Consider the following 15,977-nt stretch of genomic DNA (forward strand, 5'->3'; position numbering starts at 1 on the left):
CTTAAGCTTCATTGTTATATAAATAAATTTGTATCTTTATATCATACTAAATGTTTTACCTCACATCTGAAGTTAATATGTCATAAACTCTAAATCATAAATTATAGATAATTATTACTCTCTACATGTTACCTAGTTAAATATTAACACAATTTAGTAAAATTAATAAAATAATTTGTTTTGTAAATTTATATAAATAATAACTTAAAAATGAAGGGACCATCGATCTTAGAAGCTTATAATACCACTAGGTATGGACAGCTGCATACACCATCTTTAAAAAAATTATTTACATTTTATTGTATTTAAAATTAATAGGTCTGTAAAATATAATTAAATCTTATAAGTGGTGTTTGTATAATAATATTGTTGTTACAATGTTACTTATTAGTTATTACTTATGACTGTTGCACTGTCATCGTTTTGTATTATTCATGTTTTAGACACTAATGAAAATTCATATTAAGTATAGGGATAATACATTCCTATCTTAACCGAATATACGCTTTTTGGTTATATAATGGAAATTGTAACGATGGTTTACACTCAAACAGAAGTATCTGAGCAATAATAAAGAAACTATAACATTTAAACAAGAGCGAAAAGAGGTGTAATGATGAAATTACATTTAAAAATGGAATCAGACATTAATTGTATTGGCTAACAGATTTTTATACATTACCGCATCATTTAATATCAATGACAATAAACCACATAAAATAATAATAATATATTGTTGTCGATTATATTAAAATATTGGAAGATCGAGTAAGTTGTAGTTATTGGATGTGAAGTATTATAATATATAAAAAGTATATGTATCTATTCGTAGTATCTACTTGACACAGTAAATAAGTCGTCATGTTTATTAAAACAATGAAATATCCATAATCTAGATAAATGTAGATTGGTACATAAAAACGTTTAAGTGAACGAATAATAAATTAAATAAAATCATTGGTACTAAGTTATACATTTATAATACAACAATTACATTGTAATTTGTATTGAGTTTTTATGGATATGTTGTTATGCGTTTTTATAATACATTACTGGGAGTCTATATAGTTATAAGTTTACAATATATAAGGGGGAGCTGCTCGTGTGAATTATATCGGAGAAGAATATACCTTGACGGCCACTAACAATTGTTAATTGAAATTCCACAAAAGTATTTGTGTGTAAATAATTTTTGGGCGCACGTCATTTCGGAATCGTATATTATTATGTTGTATGGGCGGCTACCTAACCTATCTACGGTAAATATTTATAGGCTTAATATCCAAGACTTAAATAATAACTCTGTCGACCCTTAGCTCAATCAGAATGTGGTTTCTACTGATAGCAAAAAGAGTGTTCGAATATGTACCCCAAATTTAAAAAATCTTAGACCACAAGTGATTAGAATAAAACCTACAACGGAAAGACGTATGAAGCGTAGTTCGGACTGCTGATTGCGCGGGAACGACCGGTGGCGTTTGTAAATTCAGGCGGCGCATTGAGGGGATCGCGTGAGAGCGCGATAGGTCGGAGGTGGTGCAGGCTGCCAACTTAACATCCGGCGAGGCCGATCGGAGCGCATCGCATCGAACCGCATCGCCGTCGAGTCAGACGTCCCCGTGATAACGATGCGATAACGATATAGCACGTGTTTGAGGTTATGTTATGTTTTCGATAAAGGTTTTCGCGATTCCGAAACGCAATAATTTCGTCTCGTTTACCGCCATCGCGGCCCAAAATTTGGGATTCGCGTCGACGTTGTCACCGTGTCGTGCTCGTTTATCGTTTCGTTTTGACTGCCGAAAAATGGATTTGAAGAGTTTAAAGGACCGAACGCTGTTCGCGGTCGTCGGATGTACGGGCACAGGGAAAACGAAACTCGGCGTGAGGCTAGCTCAGGAGCTGGGCGGCGAAGTCGTGTCGGCCGATTCCATCCAAGTGAGTACATAGTTGTGTTGTATTTCGTTTGTTATCATTGGGTCGATGAGATTTGATAGATAAGGCTAAGTTTTATTTCGCCTCATGAAAGGCTTTGAAAGAGGGGAATATGAAGGTGGCTTCGTCGAAGTATTTGCGCTCTAGTCCATAATTTTCTATAACTCCTTGGTATTTTTTTCATTTTATGCTTGGCGAATAGTTCGTGAAAAGCTAGTCCTCGTCAAGTCTAATAGCGCACAATATTTTTTATGTGGGTGTGTATATTGTGACAATAGGTAACTTCTATGGTATCAAAATCGATAGGAATGTTTTCGGAAGTGTCTGAGATAATATTGTATTAATATTATTATTGTTATTGTTATTGATAATCGTGATAATTACGATAACGTTAAATACTATGTGTTGAAAAAAAATATGTGCTGTTCACAGATAACGTAATTCGATTGTTTTTCGTAGTTACTTTGTAAAATTGTTCACGGTACGGTCTTAGTGATAAGGGAGTATTGTGAATCAAATTTTTTCACCAACTCTCGGGATTCCAGAAAAATAAAATACATATCGTTTTTTAAGAAATCGAATTTCGTTATTTTTGCATTAGAACCAAATAAATTAAAAAATATATTATAAGTGAAAACTGATAACTGGTTAATGAAATTTATTTCGATTTCAAAATAAAATCATCTAATAATACGTTCAACAAAATTACTTTTTACGTATTTATATTCAGTTTGAATGTTGATAATTTAATAATGAACCTGATTTATTATGTTTATAAGTATAGAAATTAAAATGTTTTCACATTATTAAATCAGTAAAAAAAATAATAAGAAATAAAAATAAATAGAAATTCATTTAAAAATAAATATTTTTGGCTATTAGTTTTTAAAAATGTTAAATTTTGTTTTGTCAAATGTATGAATTAACGAGATAAGCCAAGTGCTTAAAATTAGATTTTTATATTTTGTTTTGCATTCTTAATGACATACATTGATCGAATGATTTGCAGTTCGATTAAATAATAATATATTTTTTAGACATTTGGTAGTAAGATCTTTGTATTTCAACCGTCTCAAGTAGAATATGATTTGTCATTATTTATAAATCAGAAAATAATAATTATACATTATAGTCAAGTATGGAATGTATAGTAGGTGTGAAAATACATTTTATGTAATTAAATAATTAAATCGGCTTTTTATTTCTTAGTTTTTTGGTAATGTCTTATAAGTAGAAATTGATTAAACATAAACTCAATAGGTTAAAATCCAGGTTAAACGCATACAGTTTATGCCGTAATATTGTTAATTAGGCTGCTTAAGTCTTGGCTAAGTCCGACTCAGTGGCCAATAATTATTTAATTTACAAACTCAATATTGTTATTATATTGAGATATAAAATAAAATAGAATATCTATAATTAGAAGTAAAAGAAAGTGAGATTACTGGTCTGTTTTTTCTTTCATCCTTTTTTCGTGTATTATTTACTTGTAGCACATCATCATTCATCTACTATTCATAAAAGTTTTCTTTTAAACATTATGTGGGTATCTATTATTTTTTTACATTAATGTTTCTATAAATACTGAAGTACAGAACTTGTTGAATTGCAATACTTAATTATTTATTGATGGATAATGTTCAAAAATAATACTTTTTAATAAAATTCAAAATGTTCTATTTAAAGTTTTTAAACGAATAAATACTTAAGTATAACATAATAAAATATTATAAATAGGTAAATAGGTTTTAGCAATTAAAAATATTATTGATATTAGAATCTGAATGGATAGGTGAATGTATTGATTTTACAATGATGTGTGACTGTGTGTATTAAAATGCTTGCAAACTTCATATAATGTATGAAAAATACAAAAATACAAGTATTTTGTTATATGTAAATATTTTTAAATTCTTATAACTGACGTTTGAAAATTGAGTATAATATTCCTCATAAGTAATTCATACTGGAATTGAATACTCCAAAGAATAAATAAACGTTAAACATAATTATTTAAAACTTTGTAAATAATTTTGTTATAATTTAAATATATTGTTCATAAGGACTTATAAATTTTACGTATATTATGAATATCACCGTGTAACGAAATTTCAAAATATGTAGATTGATTTTAAGATATTACTATGAACTTATTCACACTGCTTTACCGTTAAATGCTATTTATTCAAAAGGTAATAACAATAGTGTATACTATAAAAGGGCGTAACATGATTGTGCACTGTTTACCTTTTTGTATTTGAAAAAGTACAACACGATCGCGTATAAAATTAATTTAATTTTATATTGTTGGCTTAAATGATTATAGTTTAAAAAACTATAGTTTTGGGGGGAGGGCTGTAGCCTTTTTAGGGGTAGACATGTACTGATACGTGGAAGGTTTCATCTGCATTTTAGGGGGGGGGCTAAGCTCTCCCAAGTCCCCCCCAATTACGCCTATGCCAACTAAACACCTAATGTACAGCAGAGGTACCATCTTAACTACATTTTATCATGAGAATAATTACATTGTTTATAATAATTAATATAATAATTGCTATAGTTGTAAAATATATATTATGATAAAACAACATACTTTTTTGTTACTTTTGAGCAGTGGGTACTAACTACATTGCGTAGAGTCAAATACCAAAAGTAGAAATCAGTAGTGAATTTATAATATAATACCCATGTGTGCAATATTTGTTCTTCATAATTGTGGTGACCATATGACAACATATCTAGTACCTCACACGCATAATGACACATCACATGTTTGGCAGTTAAACATGTACATTATTTATTCATAATTAGCCGTTTGTAAATCTTTGTATGTGTGTATATATATATATACATGTACATATAGTGCCCACACGGTGAATACGTCTGTAGAGGCAAAAATAGAACACTAAACCTTTCATAAAATTTTAGAAAGAGAAAACTTTTGACTTTGAACTATAGGAAAAAAAATAGATGACATTATCATATTATAGTTTAGTTTTTTTTGGGAAATTAACAAACAATGATTCTTGTCTTTTAGATTTAATATAAAACGAGGACATCTAGGTACTCTTTTTATAGTATGATTAAACATTTGATAATTTAACATGTTTGAATAAAAATAATATTTTTTCTATTTTGTATCGTAAACAATTTTTTTTTCTTTATTGAAAAATAAATTTAATTTTATGCTATAAAGCAGAATATATTTATGTACCTTTATGTTACTTCACTCAGCTTACCTAAAATTTAAATAATTAAATAGGTACTCGATATTTTTATCAGTCGAAAAACATAGAAAATATTTTGCTTCAGGACATAAAATAAAAATGTATGTTTTCATCTACAATTGTAGCAAATTTATAAAATGAAAAACTATTATAAATGCTATAAAATACTATTTTTTTCAAAAACGTCTTTTTGGAATAACTTACATAAATTACGTAAAAAATGTTCTCAAAGCATTGTTTTACGTTGATAGATTCATCCTGTATAATTTTTTTATAGATCTTCCAATGGCATTATAAATATTGTACGTATTAAAACCAACTATTGGTGCTAAATTTGTGTTCCCTGTTGTATAATTCAATTTTACTAGGTGTTAAAGCATATTTACGACCTTGCCGCGTTTTGAATGAAATTGCATAATATGAATGACGTAAAATGAGAAATTCTCGTTTCTTTTTCCCTATATACCCAGAGGAATTAAATATAATATGCTGATATTCGATACAACATGTATTCAACAGAATATAAGTATATGTTAAACTTACATGCACAAATCAATTTACATAACTGTCTTTTGAATTTATCAACTTTTTTTTAATCACAACTATTTTTGTATATTATATCACATGAGTTAGACAATTTCAGTTCCCTTTTCATATTGTAACTGCCTGTATAGAAAAATTACTTTGAATCTTTCAAAGTTTCATTTTTATTGGTCAACAATCGATGTTGAAGTACGTTTAATCTAACCAGGGTAGTGCACCTTGTTGAAGCGATTTTATTACATATATTTTATTATCCAGCTTAAGTTTTATAACATAATCCCGTTTCTTATTTTAAAGGATACGGGGAAGGGTTCATATTAATTTTATTCTTCTAATATTTAATGCCTTAGTGATTTAAACTATACAAATACAATGACGTCATATCTTACGAGTTCCATTCATACTTATTCATATCTCAATAATTGTTCTGTTGTACCTATATTTTATTTTTATGTATTAATTTTTAATTACATTTTATTTTATAGTATTTGTATGTTTTTTAATTATCTCAATAATCTTATTAACATAAAAAATAAATGCAATTATATAATTATGTTTTGTATGCCTAAGTAGATAGTAGTGTATTGTGTATGCGACCTAACTATGCTAATGAGTTTTTTTATTACTAAATTCTAATATTTTTTTTTTATAACTAAATATTGACGTACGGTGTGATTCATAACTAACAATTTAAGTATTTTTTTGTTTGAATTGTTTTAAGTACATTTTGTGTTTCCAAAAAATATTTTTTATGAATAGAAATACAAAACTTATTACGTAGGTATTACTTATTTTATAAATATAACTATTAACGAAATTACAAATATTGTATAGTTTATGTTGTATTTTATTTAAATACGTAATATATACTGTATATTATATATGCTATTATTATTTTAAAACTTATAAATATGAATGGCAAATAAAAATTAAAATATGTGCACATTGGAAGAATTTAAACATGACTTAAAAAATATTTAAATTTTTATTGAGTTTTTACGGTTATAAACAAAAAAAAAATATATGAGAATTTAAATTCAAAAATAATAATTTTCATTCTACTTATGAAAGATAGGTGAGAAGGGTAGAATACGATTGCGTATTTTGTCTTTTTTGGAAACACGATTGCGTATGTTTGTAGATGATATCTAATAAATATCTAGTAAAGTATGTACACTTCTACAACAATCAATAAAAATAATAAAATATATCTAATGGGAATAACTATAGTATAGTAAAATAATTAATAAATAAAATCATCAATAAATTATTAATAGTATTGTTATTAATGCTTAATCATACACGATTGTGTAGTTTAAAATCAGTTAAAATCGTACGCAATCATGTTTTACATGGTTAGAACTTAAGAAATGATGCTTCTTTCTAAAGCATCACTTACCTTCAATATTATTAGTTATTGTGTCATTAATTATATTAACTAAAATATTATAGATATTTTTTCCTCCTGTTTATTCATGATAAAAATTCAAATATTAATAGGATATTTCTATTTGCTAAATAATTGTACTAAGTAGTAGGTACTTGCGTAATTGGTTAAGTGTTTACATAAACGTAAATAATTAAATTAAAATATTTCATAAAGATTTGGCTGTCTTTTAGTTATGAAAACTAATATATTTTTATTTCATAGATTTTATTGTAAATATTACTATTGTTAAATGCGCTGTTTTCAATATAATATAGTCATATTATTTACATATATTTTAAATATTTTATTTGCAAAATTCAATTATTTTTATTTATTGGCGATATAGAATCACGTTCCCCTCAAAAAATCTGTGTTCCTATTCTTCCACAAAATTTACCACGCTCCATATGATCCCTCGTGATTTATTTGTTGAAGAAATAATAGCCTATAGTCCTAATGCGACAGAAAAAAAATACCTTCAAACCCAAGAAATATCGCCTGCCGGTTTTCGGCGTTTCTATTGAGTGCTGAGGCTGAATACTGGGAAACCGGTTTTTTCGCCTGTTGTTATAACGAGGGCTCCTTCTCTTTATTCTTCACAATATTTTTTCAAGATAAGCCCCGAGCACACAGCATTGTTGGATACTGGTATAGATAGCTATACATATTAATGGTGTTTTCAGAACTTTTTCTCTTTCATTTTGTATTTTTGCTTTTTTTTTAACCATCTGTAATGTCCTATCTAATGGTTTGTTAACATTGTGTCCTGCCTCCTGCGTAAGTAAAATACATGGAACATTTTTTTATGATATTTATTGATTGCTAAAATTAATAAAAATTTGAATTGGTCTTTTTATTTTCAAGAAGTAGAAATAAATTTGCAATATTGTAATATTATTTACAATTTAAAATAATTAATAAGTGTGGTAACCATACTTATAAATTAAAAGAATATTTTAATAATTTCTAATATTGTATTGTACGATACTATTATACTATCATAATATTGTTTATTTTAGTTCTACTATTTTGAATGAATCAATTGACACTTAATTCAAAAATGTTTGAATGTATTTGGAGATTTTTAAATTGAATGATGTTATTATTGATCATTGAAAATATTACATTTCAATTATATTGATTTGTTTTTTTTTTTATTTAGTAGGCTTTTTAAATGATCTATTTATACCTATTTCTTATGATGAGTATAATGTAAAAATCCTTTACATGTTGCAAATTGATCATAGTTGTCATAAATATTAGTATATTCTAAATTCAATTGTACCTATAATTAGTTTTTATCTGATTTTATAATTTGAATTAAATTAATATTTCAAACTATTTCTGTTAGTTGACATATTATTATATTATAATATTGTTATTTTTTAGGTACATCATAAAATCATGAATGATTAATATATTAAGTAATTTAAAAAAAACTAAAAATATGCTAAATATTTCAAAAATTAAATTATGTTTATAAAGTGATAAAGTATTTTATGAAAATCTTATGTGTCTAAAATTATCATTTTCTTTTTTTAATTGAAATCACAAGCGTTTTGAACCAATTTACTCGATGTGTTTCGTATTTTAATTAGGAAAAAAATATTGGAAATGATCTATTTTTGACCTGTAAAAGTACAAACTACATATTGCTAGTAAAACCTCACGTAATGTAAACGACTAGATTAAATTTCTCTTTCTTAAACGCGATGATGGACAAAAAATGTTATAAAATTAATTATTTCATGCTTTGTTCAGAATCTAAAATCAAGTGAAATATATGTATGTATATATTATTATGTATCTTACACAATGTACGATTGTATGATTTGATTAATATACCCGTGCTAAAATGTTTTAATTAATAAAACTGAGTTAATAGAAAATACGTTTTAAAATGTTCACATTCTTATTGAATTTAGCATTATATATCACAGTATTCATCAGTTTTAAAGACTTCCGGCTTCTCTTGCCTCTATAAATGAAAAATCTTATTATTGTATTGATCAATCCAATGGTAAGAATTTAAACCGTTAAGTTAGGTCTAACTAGCCTTCCCGGCGGAATTCTATTAGCTATAGATAACTAATTATTGGTCTGTAATAATAATAATAATAATAATAATAATAACATATTGTACTTCGCATAGTTGATTATAGGGTTACACACGCGGATAAAACTTCCATTAGGTAATTAGTAAGATTTTTATGATTTAGATAAACCTATAAAGTAAGCACCTTATCTCCTGTATTTAGCCCGTTCATTTATGTTTATAATTCTATGAAGTAAATATTAAAAATATCTATAATTTACATTTTTGATAAGATTTGTTTTTAGCTATAGAAATTATACTAAATAGTATAAAAAGGTTGGGTTAGATAAATTTGAACTCAATTATATTAATGGGTCTAATATTACCCTTGAATTTTTTTAACCTTTGTTTGAAATTACTGTTATAATATTAAATCAAACTTTAAGTTTTAATCAATCATTTTTGGAAGTATTAGACATGTATATACCTCTTAACACTATTTCTATCTTTCTTTTGAGATTTAAGGGACATTTTAACTATTTCATGTGTTTGCATTTCGGAAATGTCATGGATAATTTATGGAAACTTATAACTGGCTAATATATTTTTTTATGCCTTTTATTTCTTCCTTTTCTTGTTTATTTTATTATTACCATTATTTATTTAATTAAATATACTTTACATTTGTTTTAAGTTTACAATATATATATATATATAATATATATAGTTGCCTTATAAAAATGTTAAATTGTTAATTGATTAATAAATTAATATACTTAATACTGGAAATAAAAATAAATACGTTTTTACTTGTAAAAGAATAAAAAAGTTTCTATTTATTACTTAGTATTAACAAAATTTATTTTTAATATTTTTTAATTAATTGTTTATTACTATACAGTAAAAAAAAAAACATGTGAGATAATATACAACAATAATCATACTATAAATTACTTCCAGTGCTGGCATTTTTTTTATTTGAAAAATCGTATTAATTTGTTTATATTTGTTTTGAAAGGATTTAAGGGAATTGGATTATTTACACATATGTTATTAATTTTTATTTTGTTTGAACTATATTTTTATTTTAACTTATTTAAATGCAGTATAAGTATGTACATTATTGTATATTATTAATAAGTTCTAGTGTGAGTTATTACAAATTTAGTTCGTAAAAAGACTACCCCAAGCATAAATAAGTTTTACTGTATTTCTTAAAAAATATGCATTCGTACGTGTGATAGTTTAAATATAAAAATTGTATTATTTAATTTATAAATAAATAAGTGCAAAGAATTTTAATGATACGTGTTAGTTATAACTTATAAGTAATTTTATTGTTTTGATCAAAGTTAATGTTATTATTTTGGATACTCGACGTTTCTGGTGAATTACTACTTCCGAATAGTATATGTGTACTTGACCTGTAACACACGGTTTTTTGTTGCCAATCCAAGTGTTTTTTCTATTATCTAAGTCTGGGCGATTAGAGTATGGCGCCAGTAATAAAAAAAAATTAGAACCGCGTCCTTCAGAAATGGATGTACGCACGTCGTATATTATGTATTTAAACATGATTTGCTGTCTAGAAATAACGATAAATTGAGAATTAGTGAATAAAACCATATTGGTATACATTATTTATCTATATTATATCTATAATATGTGTATAGATGTAAATATTTGTTACTTACGCTGTGCACATTTTTCCTGACGTGTAAACTGTGGAAGTTTGAACTAAAGCCATGTTGAAAACCCGTCTTAAAGTGAAATGTTTGTATCTCTTTATTGTATATTATCAAAATATGTATCGTTCATCGTGTGCTTCTCCTGTTCATCGCTATGAACCTTGGCCTTATGAGTTTACAGAAGTTTCTCTCTCACTATCACTTAGTGCTTGTCTTTTTTTCTGTTAAATTATTCGCCTTTTATTATGTATACATATTTTGTATTTGTGTATATAGGTCTAGTAAACACCAAGGCCAATAGCGCTTCATATTTACGACCGTTTATAAAAAAAGAAAAAAATCATTGCTATGGCCATCGACTTGCAACTCTCCCCTCTTTTATACCGACACAATGTATCGTATTTATGACTATTCAATCATATATGTTCAGAATTTAGACTATTTTAGTAAAAACTTAATATCTATCAAAGATTTAAATTTTTCTACTCATTCAATAGCGTTTGTTGGCATCAAAAAGCTTTTGTTCTGTTCTCGATTTCTAAAATAATAGGTCCCTATATTCTGCTGTAAAATGTTAGCATGACATGTATTAATGAGGTTATACAATTTTTCTCCAATAATACACTATTTATTATTTGCTCACTAATTTAAAATACTATATTTTAATTAAATATTTAAAATTGATTGCTCTTTTAAGAAACTCATTTAAGTTTCTTTAATATTTCTATTGTGTTAGAAGTTTTGAACTGTATTAAATTAGGAATTAACTTAAAAGTTATTTGTTTAAATCTCAAGTTAGAGTTATGAGAAGTATGATAGTCTATTAGATATTTTTTATTTAGCCATTGATTAACAGGTTAACAATTTAAGTAATCATTTAAAAATATATTCATATTTATATATAAAAATAGGAATTACTCATTAATACTATATAGATTAATAACATATATAAATAATTGCGTACTTATTATTTATTAATTTTTAATTTTTACAAAATTAAACGAGTTAACAATAAACGTAATTAATATTTGCAGTTATAAATGAATTTTATTATGCAAAGTTTAATCAAAATGAGGTAATGACGAATGAGCAATAACATTAATATTGAATAATAATTATATTTATCAATTATTAAGTTTAGTTTTAGGTGTTTGTATGTTATGCACTTTGACCTTGAGATGATATCCCCAACTGTGATTATATACTCTTATTCTATATTAGTTTACTTCTGTCTTCTATCACAATATGCTTAGCTGTTGTATTATACATAACTATAGAACAATAACACTAATACGTACCATATTTCATTATAATTTGGAATAAAAACAAAGTGTTGATTTGATTTGTGTGAAAATTAAAATGTAGATTTGTTTTATTTATCTTATAATTTATATAGATAATTAGATAAAGACTTATCGTTAATACGTTAAAAATACATTCTATATAGAAAAGCATAAGTAATTGAAATGTCTGTGTCTCATTAATTTTATTATTCTTGACTTATAATAAATTTTATATCAAGTAGGTTTAAAACATTTATATTAATTTATTCAAACATGTTTTTTAAATAATATATGAAAGGTTACTGGTAAAGTATTTAATTTGAAAATGGTGAAATTCAACAAGTGATATAGTAAAATAATGTCTATAAATAATAGATATGGACATATTATAGTGCGTAAAAACTAATATCTTGGAAGCTTTAATATTGCATATTGGTACTTAAGTTCATATTAAAAATGTTCATCATTTAATAATCATCAAACAAACGATTTTGAACTTGAACTATTATGGCTAATAATAACATGTATTTGAATAATTGTATTATGAACTCTTATTCTAAATGTTTCAACAATGTGATATATGTAGCATAAGAAGCTATTGAACAAGTTACAGTGGAACTTCGATAATTCTAATCGGTTGGGGGCGAAAAAAAAATTCGAGTTATCGAAAATTCAACTTACAGAGGTTACACATATGATATGTTATAAAGTAGGGGCCAAGACATTCTTTCAAGTTATCGAAAATTCGACTTATAGAAGTTCGAGTTATTGAGGTTCCACTGTATTATGATTGTGTATAATTAATTGTATTTCCAACGTACATACGTATAATAATATTATGTTATAACTTATAACAAATTACCTAATTAACCATTATACTTATCAAATCTGATTAAAATTATGATGATGATAATTTTTAACAAAAAAATATTTAGTAACAAAAAAGTAAATATTTAAATATTTATTTTATATGACATCGTCAATTATTTTACTATAATTAAATTAAATATTCGTTTTAAAAACTGTGTTAATCATTATTCATAATACAATTTAAGATTACTAATATTTTATATTTTTATAAAGTTCTAATATATTCCTAAAACTTGTTGCACTGTTGATTTTTTTTGGTATTACATTATTTAGAGTTTAAAATTATTTTACGCTCGTGTCAAGAGTATTATAGTGCACATATAATTTTTAGCATGTAAACATTATACTGTTAAGCTCACTAAGATAGCAGATATTTTTTCAAATATATTAAATTTATTTTAGTTTCTATTTTGTCTTACTACAATTTTTAAAAGGTGTTAATGAACTTTTCTATTTAAAAACATATATTGATGTAGGAGGAAATACATTTCATTAAAGTGGCTATAATAACTGAATACTTAAAATAGTTTTCTATTTGAAAACTTAGGTTTTTATTTTACTTAGATGTTAAATTAGAATTTTTAAGTATGGCTAACTGTTATGTAGTTTTTAATTTTTAATTTTTATTGACCTAAAATTTAACCTTTTATATCAGCAATCATTTTGTGATGTTAAGATACATATTATTTTAACGTATTTTATGAAAATTCTAATGCTATACGAAGATAAGAAATCTCGATATTACGTTCTTTGAATTTTAAGTAATGGTTTATTTCTCATGTATGTTTCAGTAGTTTTTGACAAATACCTATTATTTATTTTGAAAGTTTTCACGATTTTGAGTACATTTATTTAGTTATTTACTGGCTTCTGGAAATATTTGTATATGTTATTAATGACGTGTATACATTTTATTTAATAGAGGATTAGACCTATCTTATTGGAATTTATATAAACATTATATAGGTATAAAATTTGACTTAAATTACTTGGGTGCTCATTGGGGGGGGGGAAGACGGGGCACTTTCCCCTAGAAAAATAATATGATCTTATAATAAGTATTACCATTATAGATATTATCTAATAATCTAAAGAGAATATAAATTATTTATTTTTTTTATCACTATAGGGATTTGAAATAAAATATATGTATATAATAATATTATATAGTTGTATTGACGACTTCGTAGGAATACGCAAGATTAATTGCAGATTAACGTTTATTTAGTTTATATTTTGAGACTTTTGGACATATCCCCCTCCGCGCCTCTAAAATTGAATCAATGAGTGCTTTCGTGCCTGCATTTATTAATGTGAACTGCTAATAAACTGTTTCACTTTTGTTCAAGTTCAATAATAACTATGTACCTATGTGCATTTATTAAATGGTTCCTAAAACGTTTAAGAATATGTCATTGAGAACATTTTATTATTTAAGAATCACCAGTTATACCCTTCAATAAGACATTATTAAACTTCTTTTGTTAACCGGAAGTTGGTCCAATTTTACTTCTGAGGGGCTACACATTTAAACAACTGTAATGCTGATTTATATTATGTTATTGTTTTCTGTTTAAAACCAGTTAATATTGTACGAATCGTGTATACAGTCAGTGACCGATATTAGCCTTGCGCAGTATAGCCTAAGTGGTTATACTCGATTATACCTGTACACGTGGGGCTGTTGTATGTAAATTGGAATTTTTTTCTCTTATTCTTCAATACGGCATCGTATGTTCAACTTCGTGAACCGTTTAATTTTTTTCTAGAATTACGTTCAAACGCTTTGTAGTTTGTATCCAAATAAGTTGTGTACTTCATGGATGCTCATTTTCGTTTTAACAATAAATTCTGTGTGTTTTCACACACTTGATATCACCTAGACGCATGTGTTACATTCCAAACCAAATTTAGTCGAATGTTATATTTAGGAACTTCGTGAACTACTTTTCACCCGCAAAAAAAACTACCGACAATTCATTACTACCGCTATAAACGGTGACGGCGTGGCGCTTATTTTAAATTGCAATTACAGCTGTAGACTAGTCAGTAAAAATATCTCAAATGGCTTAAATCATCGTAATGCATTATTTTCTTAGTGACCGAATGATTAAATAAAAAAAAAAATACCATCATAGTGAGCGTGTGTATGTGTGAAGGCGACTGTTGTCTATGATACTCTGTTAATATTTGCCAACATATAATTATTACATCTAGGAATCTACCTATTCTATGTTTATTTAATGTTTTTCAAATCTTAATTTTTATATGGCCATGCATAAATGGGTAGTATTTGTTTATTTAGGTTTAAATATTATTCTTGCGTTTTATGAGATTAATATTTTAGTTTTCAAATACTAAATTCTTTTAATATGTTTAGAAAGAAAAGTTAATTTATTTTTTGTTCAGTGCAAGGTGTATGTATTCATTTATTTATTAGTTAAAGAGTTAGGAGTCAGAATAAAAAACATATGTTTTATAAGTTAATCATTTTAATAAAATTCTTAAGTTAGGTTAGAAATAATAAAAACAAAAAGCTTACAAATTGAACAATTTTAAAATAGATTGAATTACGGTTTCATACTAAAGTCAAATAAAGAAAATATCTTATTTTTAAAGTTTTTTATTTTTACTAATCCTGTGAGGTATGACAAAAAATCTGAAAGTAGTAATTAATTCAAATGCCATGTATGATCATAAAATGAGAGTTGAGACCAGCTGTGCAGTGATGTGTTGCTACTATACTCTGTTATACGTATCTAATACCGGAGTAAGGATCAATGTGGTACTAATTATATGAAACCGAGATCGTTTGCCAGTGGTTGTTTCGTTTGAGTAAGACTCCTCCGTTAATAATGTACAAAAAAAAAAAAAATGTCATTAAAATATATGTACCGTCTCATATAGAGGGGACATAGACTTGGAAATAATTTCCATAGTGCAGCGGTGCAGGTGAATAACCTCGTG

The 15,977-nt window shown here is 26.0% G+C and overlaps 1 protein-coding gene across 1 annotated transcript in view; it reads left to right on the plus strand.

Moving 5' to 3' along the window:
- The first annotated feature begins 1,629 nt into the window (after positions 1–1,629).
- LOC112597637 (tRNA dimethylallyltransferase) overlaps positions 1,630–15,977 on the plus strand; it is a 101,723-nt gene continuing 87,375 nt past the window's right edge. The window contains exon 1 of the mRNA XM_025343767.1: positions 1,630–1,938. Coding sequence (XP_025199552.1) covers positions 1,666–1,938 — 273 coding nt within the window. The 5' untranslated portion in view covers positions 1,630–1,665. The remainder of the gene's footprint in view (positions 1,939–15,977) is intronic.

This window comes from Melanaphis sacchari, unplaced genomic scaffold (assembly GCF_002803265.2).
Source record: "Melanaphis sacchari strain LSU unplaced genomic scaffold, SCAv2.0 Contig42_pilon_pilon, whole genome shotgun sequence".
NCBI lineage: Eukaryota > Metazoa > Arthropoda > Insecta > Hemiptera > Aphididae > Melanaphis > Melanaphis sacchari.